This window comes from Tripterygium wilfordii, chromosome 6, assembly GCF_013401445.1.
Source record: "Tripterygium wilfordii isolate XIE 37 chromosome 6, ASM1340144v1, whole genome shotgun sequence".
Lineage (NCBI taxonomy): Eukaryota > Viridiplantae > Streptophyta > Magnoliopsida > Celastrales > Celastraceae > Tripterygium > Tripterygium wilfordii.
In genome coordinates, this window is record NC_052237.1 from 4131608 (window position 1) to 4148385 (window position 16778).

Consider the following 16778-nt stretch of genomic DNA (forward strand, 5'->3'; position numbering starts at 1 on the left):
GAATCTGAGGCAGGTCTGTGGCATAGAGATTATGCTAGAAAATTATCAATAGCCAAACCTTTTGCAAACAGCTACAACCACCTACACTAAAGAACTGAGGCCCTTCTGATCAGCAGAACAGAAGCAATTTCATCCCACAATTAGAATTAGCTGTACAAGTGATGGTCATGGTAAGGATACATGTGAAGGTCCAAACTTTTTTCTAGAAAATCTGTTTCCTAATAGAAATTTATGATCATTAATCAGACTTGTGCATTGTAACAAAATTAATGCATAGCTGGTATTGAAGAACTTCAAGAAACAAGATTATTTTGCCAAATGTTGTCACCACAGATGTAATTACATAGTCAAGATCAAAGTCCAAAATCATGGGGAAATAATATTCGATTGCATAGATTAGAAATAACCATTTGTAGACTGGTTTGCTTAAGAGATAGTAGCTCAGGACCCTTAGCATGAAGGGCAGGACATGGCAGGGGAAGCACATGTTATTGACCAACCTTCAGCTCAGGCTATAAATAAACCTTGATCTATTAGAGAATATTCGGTTGAGTCACAGAGATGATCATAATCAAACCTCAAAGCATCATATAAGTGTACTGGAAATTCAGCGATGAGTCCCGGGTCAAAGTACCCTGAAAACTCTTTATCCTGGACTGCAAGATTCACAGCATTACAGTCACCTTGAAGCCAACGAACTTGCAATTCCTCGTCCAAAAGTGGAGAAGGTGATGTAACTCTGCAGTTTATTGTTAACTGACCAGATTCCAGATCAGTAAAGGAACTCACGTTGAAGCCTTGATTTTTCGAGCTTGATGTGGTGGTGGAAGTGTGCTCAAAATCAGAGTTATTTACAATCTGATTCTTAGTTTCGACCAGACAAGAGTCAATACTCCTTCCAACCGAATTTACATGGTTGACATGACTGTTTCTGTCATCAGAATACAGAAGCTTAGTTTCCAATGGAGCAGGTATAGTCCTCTCTGTTACAGAATGTGCTTGGTGCGGATGACCAGCTAGGACTTGATGGTGTTGACCTGGAAGCTGAGGCGGGTGGAAGCTCTCCTCTAACTGGAGTGGCTTCTGTTCTTGTTTGAGTTGAATCTCAGGAATCACAGACCAAGGATACTCTGTTTGGAAGTTCGAATCAAATGCTGCAAAATTCCCTTCTGATTCCAGTGCTCCAAAAGAGTTATTGAAGCAAGGTGAAGAAGTCCTGCTCTTACAAGAATCAGAAACCTCAACAGTCGAAGCTCTTTTGGGTTCTGCAATAGGAGCCGGAACAATTCCCTTCGTGTCGCCTCCAAGGCTTTTGGTATCCCCAAATTGGACAAGTTTATTTCCAGAATAAAGAAAGCTGCTATTTGATATGTCATTCTGAGTAATGTTGATTGAGTTCTGAAGGCCGAAACTTCCAGCAGAGTCCCTGAAAGGTGAATCTGACTGCTTTATCCCACCAACGGAATTTTTCAGATCATTTTCCTTCTGTAACCTGCTCAAGTAGAGCCGATATTTCTGCAGAGAGAACTTCGCAGTCAGAATTTATATTATGTTCAATAGATTGATGATTTTTAACAGTTGCCTCTCTCACCCTCTTCCTTTCCAATGCATCAGACCGTTGTATTTCAACTCATCAAAGTGAATATGAATGGATAAAATCTTCAAGAAAATAAATGAGAAGAAAATAGTGTTCTATGATCAAGTTATCCACCTGCAAGTGGCTAGCCACATTTTCTCTTGTCAACCCAGGCACATTCATCAAGTCAAGTATTTTCTTCGGACCGACTTCTGCCAAACAGACATTATATGTCATGGCTCTGTAGAAGCAGGATAAAGATGGCGGCTTTATCATTGTATATCAAATGATAACAAACATTAGCGTAGCTCATAAATTATTTCAAAATTGTTTGCCACTCATGTTCATGACCAATGATGAAACTACTAAAAGTTTGTATAAAACTTACTATCAAATCCAATATGATTGACAGCTTTCACAAACTTCTGATGGAGATCTACAGACCAAACTACTCTAGCTTTCTTCGTAGAAGAAGAATCGCTGAATTCATCACGCCTGTTCTCAACATCTTTTCTTTTCTTGACTGAAGTCACATCCTCTCCACCAAACAAGTGCCAGTCATCAGACCGAGCCGATCCACTTCTCATGATGGAAATATTGTCAATCCCTTCAATATTTTCAATGTCTCTAACCTCATGTATCTTCTTTCTTAAGACATGCTGCCATATATTTCGGAGCTCTTTCATTCTTATAGGCTTAAGAAGATAATCACAAGCTCCATGTTGGACACCTTTCATTACTCTACTTGTTTCTCCATCCACAGACATCACTGCGGAGCCAAACATGCCTTGTTAAAAGAAGGGCTCTAGATAAAATTTATTTCATAGGAGACGTAAGCATTAATATCAGAGTTGAAATGTTTATGTCAGAGCACTAACTAATCACAGGAAGATCCATCTCCAGTCCAACATGCTCTAAAAGTTTGAAACCATCCATGTCAGGCATGTTGACATCACTGATTACAATGTCATATCCATCTTTTCTTTCACGCAGCAAGTTCAAAGCATCTCTTGCTAAGCAACACGTAGTCACTGAAATACAGAAAGAACCCAAAAGCATCTCAGAAGCACAATAGCATAAAAATTGAAAGCTGTTGTGGTACTGGTAGAACATAGTTGCATATAGAATATATTATTTAAAGTAAAGATTAAAGAAGGCTTCCAATTGATCGAATTGATTCACGGATCATGAAAGGAACACATAATGAAAATGACGAAGTAGCTCCTTGTTATACTGTTATGATAAGCATTTACTTGTAGAAATGACTAGCTTGCACATAAGAAAGCGCCTACTCACAAAAAGACACACTGCATAAAGTTAGCAGAAGGTGAACTAGCAATCCCTTTGTAAGAGAAAAGAAATATATGCTCAAGCTAAATAGAGCCCAAATTTAATTGCTTGATCCATAAGTTCATAAAACTTATAGCAAAGCACATAAGTGTAAGATCATAAAAGCAGAAAGATATTCCAAAAAAGGCATGGCAAGACAGGAGAAGTCAGCATCCTTTCTATTTATATCGTACTAGGAGTGCATGGCGCCTACCTAAGAGAAAGGCAAGCCTTACCGACTCTCAGTTTGCTCAAGCATGTGTTTCAAGAACTTCAATATTCCGATTTGCATATACACCCAAACAGCTGGAAATTGTGCCCAGCTTAAGAAATGTAAAAGGTTCGCTTGTTAGTAAGTAGTGCTCTAACCTACAGAATTATAATGACACAAGTGACCAGAATTTGAGCAATTTTAGAAACCAAAGAAACAAAGACCAAGTTTCTTTGCCGCTTATACTTGCTTTCCTCCTTTACCAAGACTATTCAACAAGTATTGATCCACCGATGCACAGAGCATTCAGGACAACATAGCCAGCCTTTTGAAGGCGTAAAAGTGCATGAAATCAAAACCTAGCTAAAACCCCTGATGCAGCTTTTAGCTTTGCCTAATGGGCTGAGACATCCATGACTTAACTGATTTACCTGTAAAATTGAATCAAAAGGAAGCATGGGAAAAACAAAGTATACAACAAGCTCATTCAATTTCTTTATTTCAGTAAGTTCAATTAAATACAGAAGCTCCTGAACACATGAATCAAGCATGACTAGCCTAGTAGCCCTTGTATCTCATCAAATCTCCCAAAATTACTCATTCACAGTTTCTTATAGCTTCTCCATATTCCTTCCATCGTACGTTTGGATAAATTTCTTTTAACAATGACAATAAACCCAAATCCTAACAATAACAATAATGAAAATTAAGAGGAAAACAAACAAACAAACAAACAAACATTGGAGAAGAAGAAGAAGAAGAAGAAAAATTGGTAAAAGCGAGTTCGTGGGGAAATAATTAACCTTCATAAGAACACCTTTTCAGCATCTTCTCGAGGATCTTGAGCCAAGTAGGGTCGTCATCGACGACGAGAACACGTAGACCAGAAGGAAAAGCATCGCTCCTTGGAGAAGAGAAACCGTTCTCCATCATTCAGGAGGCTCTGAAAAAAGAAAACAACTTCATGATAAAGACAAGGAGAAACAGAAAGTTCAAACCTTGAAGCTGGAGACACAAAAACACATACAAAGACAGAGAGAAGAACACTGAGGAATGAGTGAGTATCTCTGTATCTGTGTGTCTTGCCGATTTAAAAAGAGAAAATGGGGTTTTAAAGAGACACAACAGAGACAGATAGAGAGAGGAACAACGAATATTGGCGCCGGCTAGCAAACGGTTCCTGCGGCGCACATTAGCCGCCCCTCTCCTTTTCGGTCCAATCCGGTCTGCCCTTTCGGTTCACTTTGGAAAACCATAGCTAAAAGTTTCAATACAAATGTTAGAAAAACATTGTTTAACTAGTAGAAGCAATGTATTATATACTTTAGTTATAAAATTAAGCTTATAGATGATTAACTTAGACAAAGATGAATCTTTTTTTGTTAGAGAACCCTAGTTGGATCATATGGTAAGTGATGTAGACCAAACCTTATAATTACTTGACGAGATAGTCTAGTTGGTTATCTCTCCGAATTTAGGACGTAATGAATCTCGTCCGAAGTTGAGAGTTCGATTCTAAATTGGCACCACTATTTTCAAGTAGTTTGCGCTAGGTCTCGACCCAACGAACCTTTTGGGCGGGTTTGTGAGTGTCTAGCCAGGTTCTAGTTGGCCTTAGTGGGATGTCAAAAAGAACACGACTGCTGAGTTGTTTTCAATTAAAAAAAAAAACTAAAATTTAGGACGTAATGAATCTCGCTCGAGATTAGGAGTTCGATTCTAAGTTGGCGCCACTATTTTCAAATTGTTTGTGCTGGGTCTCGATCCAACTAACTTTTTGGATGGATTTGCGAGTGTCTAACCAGGCTCGAGTTTGACTTTAGTGGGATGTCAAAAAAGGACATATCTGCTGAGTTGTTCTTGATTAAAAAAAAAAAGACAAAAACTTATGCATGAGATTTATCATGTGGAGGAGAGTTTTTGAGTGGGTTGATTTTCGAATAAGTTATTGTTACAAAAATAGATTATTCTGTCTTTTTAACACAATATATATGGAAGCTTAGTGGAATATGATATATAAATGAATCTTGAGAAAAAGTAAATGCACCCTTTTTACAAAATAAGACAAATGATATTATATTGCTCCTATATATATATATGTTTCAAATGGTAGTCTTTACATTACATTTCTTTGCCAAAAATGGGAAAATTAATGATGAACTTGTACCTTATTAGTGCATGAGACATACATGAAAAATGCAAAAACAAGAGACAAAAAAAGAAATATATACATATGTATGTTCAAAAGAAGAGTAAACCCTAGATTGAAAATCTCATGGTTGGGTGCCAAAAATAGAAAGCATTTGATGTCACCTTTATTTATATTTTCTTCTTCTTTTTTGACCTTTTGATTTTCATGAACCCCATGCACATGCGACTAATTGCTCAAACCTGTCTGGTTGAGTTTGATAATCACTACTTTTTCAAAAAAAAATACAAAATATTATATATATATATATATATAATTATATAAATGGAAAATAAAATAATAACCATAGTAAAATCATAGTGGAAGATTGAAAAAAAAAAACCCTTTTCCATTCTCAATAATTCCATATGAATTATTCTAAACCATCTATGTGTACTTGTGAGTGTAAGGTTTCTTTTTATTAATATATTAACCAAATAGACCTCCACTGAAAATCCTCACCTTTCTTGTGTTTTTGAACCAGAAAAAGCTTTCGACTAGACTCAACCAATCAATGGGAGACAAACATCACTTTGAAGTCAAACATAAAGACAGACATTTAATGATAGTGTTAATACGTCTCTCTCTGTTTTTTTTTTAACTGACCACCATACCATTAGACTTGCCTTTTTTTGATAGTGAAGTTAGGGCACTTCCAATGGTGCGAGTTATTGGGATTGCTGTACATCAAATTATAACAATCCTCGTTGTAACAATTTTACACATTTATATTATTTTTAAAAATAATAATAAAATTATATATGTGTAGTATTTTGTTTAACGAATCTAACCATATATTTTTTGTTTGAAACAAAAATCAAATTCATAGGGAAAAAGACATAGAAAGTTTTAAATTTATATCCAACGGTTCAGAATTATTATATCTTTTTTATGTTGAATTTTGATTTTTGTTTCGAACAAATGATATATCGTTAGATTCGTATAAACGATCAAAATACAAATATAATTTTTTTGAAATTTTTAAAAAATTTACTCGATGCTATAATACAATTACAGCGGGGGTTGCTGTAAAAAAACAACAGCAACGCCCAATAACTCTAATGGTGCAAGTGTTAATGTCCCCAACAAAATTAATCCTGGGTCTCACCTCTATTACACAAAAAGTCAAGTCAAACACATATTCTAATACAGTCACATCAACAAACACACATCTTCCAATATAGCCACATCAGCAAAACATAAATTTCTATACACTTTCTCTTCCCACCCAACGTGGAGGCCAACAACATTTCATTCTACAATAAAATTACACCAAAACACAAAATACCAATACATCCACATCAGCAAAACACTTCTCTCAATACAGCCACATAAGCAAAACAAGTTTTACAATACAACCACATCAGCAAGAGACAACATTTTTGTTGCCCCAATAACACTTTATCATTGCAAGTGCCCTTAGACCTAAACTCGAGCTAAACAAGCTGTGCACACAATCTGTTGACAGAGAAGTTGGGTTGAGACCCAACGCGAAATCGAACGGAGACTGATCCCACTAAAAAGCAAATACGAAAACCCCACAGGCATGCACATTTGACCGAAGCCGATAACCAATTGGGATATCCCGATTTGGTGTTAATATGTCTCAATACTATTGGGTTTAGAATAAACATCTCTAATTACAACAATTTTAGGCATGACATGCACACCCTTACATAAGCATTATCAATAAACAAAAGGAAAGATTAGTAGAATAAATACGGTTCATTGTTGGAAGATTAGTGATCATCAATCTCTAATTAATTAAGTTTCTAAATGGATGGCAAATCATTGATTAACTTTGGTGCTTAAGTTAATTATTCATGATGTTAAGTTGTGCCACGATGACAAACCCTAGAAAGAAAGATTAATTTTAAGCCTTTTGAGGCCATTTGTTCCACAAAATTAGTGCTCATAGAAAGGCATAGCATCTTCTTAAGCTCCCATTATAATGATAATGACTACTTTTTCCACCAATAATCAATCATTACTTAAAAGTTTCAAGACCAAAACAACACCAATTTTTTCTCATCCACTTTGTCATTAACTTCACCAATTTTTTCTTATATTAGTCAAGATTTTATTGGTTAATTTATTCAACTTGTATCATTAAATGTGTAAGGAGCTAGGAGAGACTCCAATTCTTAGTTACGATTCTCCCCTCTTCAAAACTATGTTAAATCATGTTTTTTAAAATGACATATTAGAGTTTAGAAGTTAGGAATTGGTGTTTAGGGTTTAGATTTTAGTATTTAGGGTTTATAGTTTATGATTAATTAAACCAAAATACCCAATAACACATTTTAATTTATGATTTAACATAGTTTTGAGGAGAATCGTAGTTGCAATTGTAGCTAAGAATTGGAACTCCCCTATCCCAATCGAAGGGGCAAAAGTTGGGGGAGGAAGAGGATTTCTTAAAAATAAAAAAATAAAAAAATATATGTGAATGGCTCTAAAAGGAAATGCCCACTAACAAAGTGTACTTTAGCTAAGCTTATTAGGGAATTAATTTACTAAAAAAGAGAGGATGAGCATGATTGGTGACTTAACAAATTAGGAGGATGAACTCCATGCAACTTAACCCTAAGTGGAGAATTGCCTTTTTATTTGTTTAATTAAAAGTAATAACACCTCCCCCCTTATTCTCTCTTATGATGCTTTCAGGTTGTGTTTGTTTACCTGTTTATTCCCCTTCTTTTCTTTTTTATAACTTTAATTTTTTCGCCCTTTTTTATCTGAATTACTTGGCTTGAAGATGCTGATATTTTGTTATTGGAATATACCAAATTAGTCTAGTTGTTTAGCACCAATTAGGGTTTTATAGGAAATCTTAATTTGAACATCTAGTGTGTCAAATAGTCTATTGGGATAAGGAGAGAGGAGAAGCCAAATAACTAGGAAAGAAAGATCTTCCAAATCTATCACACACACACAAACAATACATTGTAGTCATTTCATCATCACCAAATAAGATAAGTTAATGATTCATTTTAGTTCTTAATAGGGCTATGCAGAGTCCGGTTAACCGGATCATGAAGGTCAAATCATTAACTGGACCGGTAGTAATAGTTTTGCATATTTTGAAATCAAAACCAATGTATAACCATTAAAACCGATGATTACGGTTAACTAGTATACAGGTTTGATTTCGGTCTGGTTACGATTTTATAGGTTATGGGCCTCAAAGTTGGCCTATGAAAAAAAGCTTAACCATATATTAAATACAAATCCAACTCGTATCAATGTTTAATTGTTTACATTTTTAAAGTAAACTACAATTCTACGAAGTTCAATGCCATCACTGAATACTAATTCAAATTCATCATCTCCTACTCTTGTATTCCATGTAGACTTTACTTTTTAGGTTTTCAACTTTTTAGAAATAGAAATATAGATGTTAGATAATATATAACTAATTATATAATAATATGAATTATGAATATACAATATTTTTTGAAACGGGAGAGGAGGATTCGAACCCTAATTAACAGTGGTTTTCAAAAATCTATAACCATGGACCGGTCCAATAACTATGATTTGGTTTGATTATTCAAACCGTTTGACTAAAATACAGTCCACTAACCGGATCGACAGATCTGATTAGCGGTTTCGATTCAGTTTGCGATCCCATTTGCACAGCCCTAGTTCTTAATCATAAAAAATGTCTAAACGGCAAGTTTCATAACATGCATATGACTCAATGGCCCAGAGTCTCTAGGAGGCCCAACAAGCGGTTTCCCACTGGATTGTCTCAAACATTCAGAACTTGGGTCCAGCCCAACCTTCAGACAGGCCCAACATTGAGAATCTGGGTGGAACTGATATCTGGGCCTGATGGGCTATCTAGTACATGTTGAGCCCAAACATGATTAACAAATGCCATTTTGAGTCATATTGTTTGGTTATTTTTTTTTTTGTTCTTTTACTTGGTACTGCCCAACTTCCAGTTCAACCATGGCAGCATGGATTGGGTGATTGTGAAGCTTGTCTAAAATGAGTAACTTCTGGCCCTCCAAAACAGCTAACTGTGCAAGTCACCAGCATGATTTGACCATTACACCACAAAATGCCATGGTAAATTGTTGTCATGGAACTCATGTAAGGTAATAATGAGAAAATTAGCAGTTCAGCCCTGAAGATCTCCTCATATTCAATTGGAGACTTGATTGAATGAACAAGAGTAGAAGACCAAGTCCACTTGTGTGGGATCTGGTTGGTGTTATCATTGTTGGTAATCACATAAGTGATGATAGCTTAATTTGGTAGAAGACCAAGTCCACTTGTGTGGGATCTGGTTGGTGTTATCATTGTTGGTAATCACATAAGTGATGATAGCTTAATTTGATGAATCTTTTTGGAGTCAAATCGTATATATAAATTCAGGAGTTATTGAGTTCGATTTTCCCTTGGAGCGATATTCTTATGACTACGTGCTGGGTTTCATCCTTAGTTACCCTATCGTCATGTGAGAAACTATTGTGCATGTAATTCTGACGGCCAGAGTTTAGACCTACATCGGATGTCGAAAGGATCATTATCTCTTGCAAATAAAAAAAATTATGATTGTTGGTTTGTGTCAAGATCCAGAGTAGCAATGTAGCATCATGTGCATAACTTTTTGAAAGCTTGAAGACAAGTTGGGGTCCAATAGAGATTCTTGTGGCCTGTAAAAGCAAAAGGAAATTAAAGCAAAGAAGATGATTAAGATACACTTACAGTGCTAAAGTTAAATCATCCTTTTCCTTCTTTAGGGCTACCTTCCTTTGTTTTTTTGTTTGCATGGCCAAGATTTTCTTCCTGATCACTATCAAACATCCACAATAATTACAAATTTAAAAGAATTATTAGCCTTTTACGCAATTAAAATGTTAAATCTTATCAAGTATGGGGTCCACAAAATAAGTGTATGATCCCTATCGCTTCCGTTTACGCAATAGCACAAGACCCACTTAATATTTTAGATTTCTGAACCTGTCTCTGATGAATCCGTCTGCATATAAAGGCAGCTTACCCATGTTTGGTAATCAACGGGACTGATGGTGTACAAATAAATCACTTTAAATTAATTTACTTTCAACAGTTCCGAACAAATAGTTGTTCAGCATATTCATAAAAATATGTAATTTTTTTTTTGGGTTATTTTTGTTAAAATCACCAAAACAAACCCATTACCAGCAACATTAACTTCATTCAGTACTAGGCTTCAGCTTGTGTCACACACTATTAAGGAAAGTTCATAAAGCAGAAGCCGTGTGATATTTTTGTTTAATGGGTGAAAAAGAAAAAGCTTCCAATATGAAGCCAAGGATAGTGAACAATTGCTATATTAGATGCTTTAACAATCAAAAAAAGAAAAGAAAAAAGGTGAAAGGTAGCAACATTAGATGCTTGACACAGCAAACAGTTCTGAAAATCATGAATCATTGAAGTCCTGATCACAACACTCAAAGACACACATTTCTGTTCCTGTTCCTGTTCTTTAATGGCTTTAAATTCTCATCTTCTTCTGGTTCTGCATCTGTTCTTCATATCGTCTGTAGTTTCCCAAGTTTCAGGTATGTATGTTGTTTCAGACCCACTATAGTTTTTTACAGAAACTGAGAAGAAGATATAAAGTTACATCCTTTTTTTTAAAATCTGCTCTTGTATGCAGAGTTTATTAGCATAGATTGTGGAAGAACAAGTAATTACACTGACCCAGTTATTGGGTTATCATGGATTTCGGATTTGAGTTTCATGAGCCATGGAAAATCAGTAAAATTAGAGAACAACAATGGAAGTTTGATGCAGTATCAATGGAGGAGAGATTTTCCAACAGACAGCAAGAAGTACTGTTACACTCTAAGCACCAAGGAGAGGAGGAGATATATTGTAAGAGCAACATTTCAGTATGGGAATCTAGAAAATGAAGAAACATACCCTAAATTTCTGCTCTACTTGGATGCAACTAGGTGGTCTACTGTGACAATTTTGGATGGGTCAAGAGTATATGTGAAAGAGATGATAATTAGGGCACCTTCAAGTTCTATTGATGTGTGCATATGTTGTGGTGTAACTGGATCTCCTTTCATATCTACTCTTGAGCTAAGACCCTTGAATCTTTCAATGTATGCCACAGATTATGAGGATAATTTCTTCCTCGAAGTAGCTGCTAGAGTTAACTTTGGTGCTCCAAGCACTGACGTTGTAAGGTACATGTATACATATATGTATGGGTCTCACTAACTGTGTCTATAACCTGACCATGAAATTGCTGCTTTGAGACTGATGCAGACATATGTACATGATTCTGTTTCTCAGGTACCCAGATGACCCTTATGACAGAATTTGGGATTCTGATATGGATAGAAGGCAAAATTATCTTGTAGGTGTTGCTCCTGGGACTGTTAAAATCAATACATCAAAGAACATAGATGTAAATACTAGAGAATACCCGCCTGTCAAGGTGATGCAAACAGCGGTGGAAGGCACCCAAGGAGTACTAAGCTACAGGTTAAACCTGGAAGATTTCCCTGCCAATGCTCGAGCCTTTGCGTACTTTGCTGAAATTGAAAACCTGGGTGAGAAGGAGACAAGGAAATTCAAGCTGCAGCTACCTTCCACTCCTGACTACAGCAATGCAGTGGTGAATATTGCTGAGAATGCTAATGGTACCTATAGACTCTATGAGCCTAGTTACATGAATGTGACCCTAGATTTTGTTCTATCATTCTCCTTCGTTAAGACTCAAGATTCGACTCGAGGACCAGTTCTAAATGCAATTGAGATAAACAAATACCTTCAAATTTCCTCAAAGACAGATAGCCGTGATGGTAAGCTATTATCTCAGACATTTGGTTTGTCTGTAAAATTTGTTGAAGACTAAGATGTTTCTACTATTTTGAGCTTACAATTAGCTGTTGATTGATTGATATAGTTACTGTTCTCAATGACCTTTGCTCCATGAATGCTGAGAGTATTTCGATGAATGAAGGAGGCGATCCTTGTGTCCCAGCTCACTGGCAGTGGATAACTTGTAGCTCAGCTACACCACCAAGAGTCTCCAAAATGTAAGTGTTCTACTAATTTGGATCAGATAGTTTTGCAGAATAGGGGATAATAAGTACAACATACTGCTATGACCTTATACAAGACGTGTTTAACTGAAGTTACTGAACTGCCCAGCAGTGCTCTCTCAGGAAGGAATTTGAAGGGTGATATTCCCCCTGAGATTAATAAAATGGAAGAATTGACTGAGTTGTAAGTCTTTTTCATGCTACAGAAAAGATAAAATTTTCAATATGTATACCATCACAATGCAAAATAATTGCTTGATTGCTTCTATTTCTTTAGGTGGCTGGATGGAAACTACCTTACTGGACCACTTCCTGATATGAGTAATCTTATCAATTTGAAAATTGTGTAAGCTCTTTACCTCATGCTTTTCATTTTTTTGTTATTTATACTGAGAGTGCCTCTCTATTTTGTTTCTGTGAGACTTCTAGTAACTGGTTGTTGTATCTTGTTGATGCGCGATGCAGACATCTGGAGAACAACAAATTGACCGGTTCATTACCATCATACCTTGGCATCTTGCCTAACTTACAAGAATTGTATGTAGAAACCTGAATTTTGGCCTTTTCATGATACATATGTAGAATGATTGTAAAGTGAAATACATATGTGGCAGGTACATACAGAACAACTCTTTCAGTGGGGCAATTCCTTCGGATTTATTGACCAGAAAACTAGTTTTTTTCAAGTGAGTATCATCATACTTGTAGAGGCTTTATTTCATTTTCATGAGGCAATAAAATTAAGCAACCATTAGTTATATGTAATCCATCAGAGTCAGAAAAAAGTAGTCGATAGTTAGATGCTGTAGGGATGTAGGATGAATCCTTGTCGTCTCTTATCCAAGAACAATTATGCAAGCAAGCGCACCGACAGTCACAGAGCAGGCATGGAAATGATTTACTGTTATGAAGTGTCGGTAAAATGAGTAAAAGTTTCTGAAGTTTTTTGCTTAATAAGAATACACTAAACATGCTATGACTCCATATTGAACAAGCAAAATATTGGCTGAAACATTTCTCATATTGGGAGGAACAACAGTCTCATAGTAACCAAATAGTCATTTAGTTATAAAAGGGTCATAAGGGTGGGGGAATCTAAACTAACTTGCCATAGAGGATTACTGGACTATATAAAGCATCAGACCGAAAGATGCGATTTAAGTTGATTCATCATTTTGTTTTGCAGTTACAGAAATAATCCTGGACTATATAAAGCATCAGACCGAAAGATGCGATTTAAGTTGATACTTGGAGCTTCAATTGGGATACTTGCAGTTCTTTTGGTTCTGTTCATAGGAAGTTTACTACTACTGCGTCAATTAAAGCAACCTCGTGATAAAACAAAGGATCAAGGTGGATTGTATTACTGCTTCCTAGCTTTATTTCATACTGCATTTCAAAGTTTCTCTGCATTGTCATCAACTCTTTTTTTTTGTCTCCATCAGGTGATTCTTTGCGGAATGGCAGCAAAAATCCAACTGCACATTCTATTGCAAAGAGCTGGCGCTTAATGGACGAAGGCATTGCCAGCTATATTTCACTTCCTGAGCTAGAAGAAGCTACAGAGCATTTTTCAAAGAAGGTTGGCAAAGGCAGCTTTGGAACAGTTTATTATGGCAAGATGAAAGATGGGAAAGAAGTAGCAGTCAAGATCATGGCCGATTCATCCAGCCATGGGACTCAGCAGTTTGTAACAGAGGTATTTATTTATACAACAAATATATATGGTACAAGACATGGTCTTGCAAACTACTTTATGATCTCTGAAGTTCATTAACCACAAAGAACATGCTTGCAGGTTGCTCTTTTGTCAAGAATTCATCACAGAAACTTGGTTCCTTTGATTGGATATTGTGACGAAGAAAATCAACGAATTCTGGTTTATGAATACATGCACAATGGAAGCTTGAGGGATCGCATTCAAGGTATGCTTTTGCACTTAATCAAAAACCTCTCTTGCTATTATAAGAAATTAACGAAAAAATTCATGACATGATTTGTTAACAGCTTCAATCAATCAAAAACCCCTGGACTGGCTAGCTCGTTTACGTATTGCTGAAGATGCAGCTAAAGGTATAAAGTGGAGCATGTTATGTATCCATCAAGTGAACTTCCAGTTCATACTCTATGGACTAATAATATTCATATAATGGTAGGTCTTGAATACTTGCACACTGGTTGCAATCCCAGTATCATCCACCGAGACGTGAAAACCACCAATATTCTGCTTGACAATAATATGAGAGCAAAAGTCTCGGATTTTGGACTATCAAGACAAGCTGAAGAAGATTTGACTCATATATCAAGTGTAGCACGAGGAACTGTCGGTTACCTGGATCCCGAGTAAGAAATACTCAACAACTTTGCATATTTGTTTTGTTTCTCTCTCTGCGTATGCATAACTAATCATCAAACATGAATACGCTCTAACAGGTACTATGCAACCCAGCAATTGACAGAAAAGAGTGATGTTTACAGTTTTGGGGTTGTTCTTCTGGAATTGATCTCCGGGAAAAAGCCCGTCTCCATGGAAGATTTTGGTGCTGAATTAAACATTGTTTACTGGGTATGCATAGTCTTGAAATACTCAATGGAGTTTGCAGCTGATTTTCTTGGAAATTATCTTCATAAGGGAAATCTGCACCATAAACTTATTGCAGTCAGTCACATATTTTGTTTGATAAAATTAAACCAACAGCACATTAAATCCCAGAAGACTAATACTTAATATATTGTCAAGTATATATTAAAGATATAAGTAAGAACAGCATGCTCAGGCTCTGTCTCTGCCCATCTATCCAAGTTTTTCTTGACCGATGTATCCTTAATGTGCAGGCAAGATCCTTGATTCGCAAAGGGGACGTGCTAAGCATTGTAGATCCATTTCTAGCAGGAAATGTGAAGATTGAGTCAATATGGAGAATAGCAGAAGTGGCTATCCAATGTGTTGAGCAGCGATCGGTTTCAAGGCCTAGGATGCAGGAGATAATCCTGGCTATACAAGATGCTATCAAGATCGAAAAGGGTGATGAAGGCAAGATAACTTCTGGGAGCTCAAAGGCTCAGTCTTCCAGGAAAACATTGCTTACAAGCTTCCTTGAAATAGAGAGCCCCAATGTTTCAGCTTCTGGTATAGCCCCTGCTGCAAGATAGCTTTTGTTCCATTCCATCCCTCACCTCCTAAGAGAGAGCATAAATAACCTTGTCTTTGCTTGACTTACCAATCCTTAGCTTGTACATTCCTATTTAGAGAGTTATTGGATAATCCAAACACATTAAGGCTTTGTTTTGTAGTCCGTAATATTGTTATCTAGTGTATAAGTTAATCATTATATATAAGTTAATGTATTATTTAATCGTATCAAGAGTTTGGTTTGTTTTTAGAAAAATGATTTAAGATAAGATCGTTGTAATATGTTTGAACTACCCTCAAGCTAAAACAAATATTAGTTTTTAATCATTTTATTGTTTGCAGCTTCTTTTTTTTAATGGTAATCTAATGATCAAAATCATCAAGTATTGTCCTCTCATATTGATCTTCCACTAGAAGACTGCCTCAACACAAATTTAACCATATTTCTTATTATTTACAAAATAAAAGTTCATGCCAAACATTTTATAATAAAGTGGCAAGTGGTTAGGGTTTAAATTTTTTTATAGTATTGGTTTTTTTTTTTGTCATTTGTCATGATAATTCTTATCTCTTATAATAAATGCTTTGTATAAAATAAAAACGAGTGATAGGTGTTTTTATAAGAGTCACATTTTGAATAAATTTATATTGTTTTAAGTTTTTTAAAAAAAATCCAAACAACAGATAGTTTTATTAAAGGATAATTTTATCATTTACGGAGTCTTATCATCTATTTCAAACTAAGCCAAAGATTATGCGAAACACATGCACATCAAATTTTGAAAGAAAAGAAAAAGAGGCACCCATTTGGAATCTCATATGGTCATATTGGTAAAATATGGAGGCCTTAATTAATATGAATGAGTATATAGAATAATGAGTATAGAGCACATGCATAATGAGTATACAGCACATGCAGGAATTCTCTTATGTGGTTCAAATAGTGTGAATCAACTTTGTAGACTAAAATTCAATGGTTGTAATAAAGTACAACATAAGTGGGAGCCACACAGTTACTATGAGACCCACATATCTATGGTTGAAAAATAAATCTACAAAGTTGATCCACACTTTTGATTCACATAGGAGAATTTCTGATAGCACATGGATTTTAATTTTTTGGTTCAAAAATGTTGTCCAAATTGTCACACGTGCCATTACCTTATCAGTATGAGGGGTTCGAGAAGTTGACTATTCCATCCAAAGAAGTTGTTGCAGGAGCAGGAGCGGATTGAGGTGTGCGCTTTGTGACCGTTAGTCGTAATTTATTGCATCAAATGCCT

At 35.8% G+C, this 16778-nt stretch overlaps 2 protein-coding genes across 2 annotated transcripts; one reads left to right on the top strand and one right to left on the bottom strand.

The window, feature by feature from the left end:
* Positions 1–255: 255 nt before the first annotated feature.
* LOC120000919 (two-component response regulator ARR11) lies at positions 256–4264 on the bottom strand. Its single transcript, XM_038849087.1, has 6 exons — positions 4144–4264; positions 3920–4059; positions 2455–2607; positions 1965–2345; positions 1712–1788; positions 256–1515 (listed from the first exon to the last, which is right to left on the bottom strand). Exons 2-6 carry the CDS (start codon positions 4047–4049, stop codon positions 508–510), a joined length of 1749 nt encoding a protein of 582 aa, XP_038705015.1. The 5' UTR covers positions 4050–4059; positions 4144–4264; the 3' UTR covers positions 256–507.
* A 6305-nt stretch (positions 4265–10569) lies between these two features.
* LOC120001084 (probable LRR receptor-like serine/threonine-protein kinase At1g67720) lies at positions 10570–15694 on the top strand. Its single transcript, XM_038849325.1, has 15 exons — positions 10570–10862; positions 10961–11498; positions 11608–12119; positions 12224–12356; positions 12475–12546; positions 12640–12708; positions 12828–12899; positions 12977–13048; positions 13549–13715; positions 13808–14061; positions 14161–14287; positions 14370–14435; positions 14519–14705; positions 14796–14928; positions 15198–15694. Exons 1-15 carry the CDS (start codon positions 10790–10792, stop codon positions 15513–15515), a joined length of 2793 nt encoding a protein of 930 aa, XP_038705253.1. The 5' UTR covers positions 10570–10789; the 3' UTR covers positions 15516–15694.
* The last annotated feature ends 1084 nt before the right edge of the window (positions 15695–16778 follow it).

Coding starts and splice junctions, on each gene's coding strand:
- LOC120001084 (XM_038849325.1), top strand. CDS start 10,790: ATGGCTTTAAATTCTCATCTTCTTCTGGTTCTGCATCTGTTCTTCATA. Junction 12,357..12,474: donor CCACCAAGAGTCTCCAAAAT/GTAAGTGTTCTA, acceptor ACTGCCCAGCAG/TGCTCTCTCAGGAAGGAATT. Junction 14,436..14,518: donor TGCTGAAGATGCAGCTAAAG/GTATAAAGTGGA, acceptor ATATAATGGTAG/GTCTTGAATACTTGCACACT.
- LOC120000919 (XM_038849087.1), bottom strand. CDS start 4,049: ATGATGGAGAACGGTTTCTCTTCTCCAAGGAGCGATGCTTTTCCTTCT. Junction 2,608..3,919: donor GAAAAGGTGTTCTTATGAAG/GTTAATTATTTC, acceptor TCTGTATTTCAG/TGACTACGTGTTGCTTAGCA. Junction 1,516..1,711: donor ATGTGGCTAGCCACTTGCAG/GTGGATAACTTG, acceptor TTCTCTCTGCAG/AAATATCGGCTCTACTTGAG.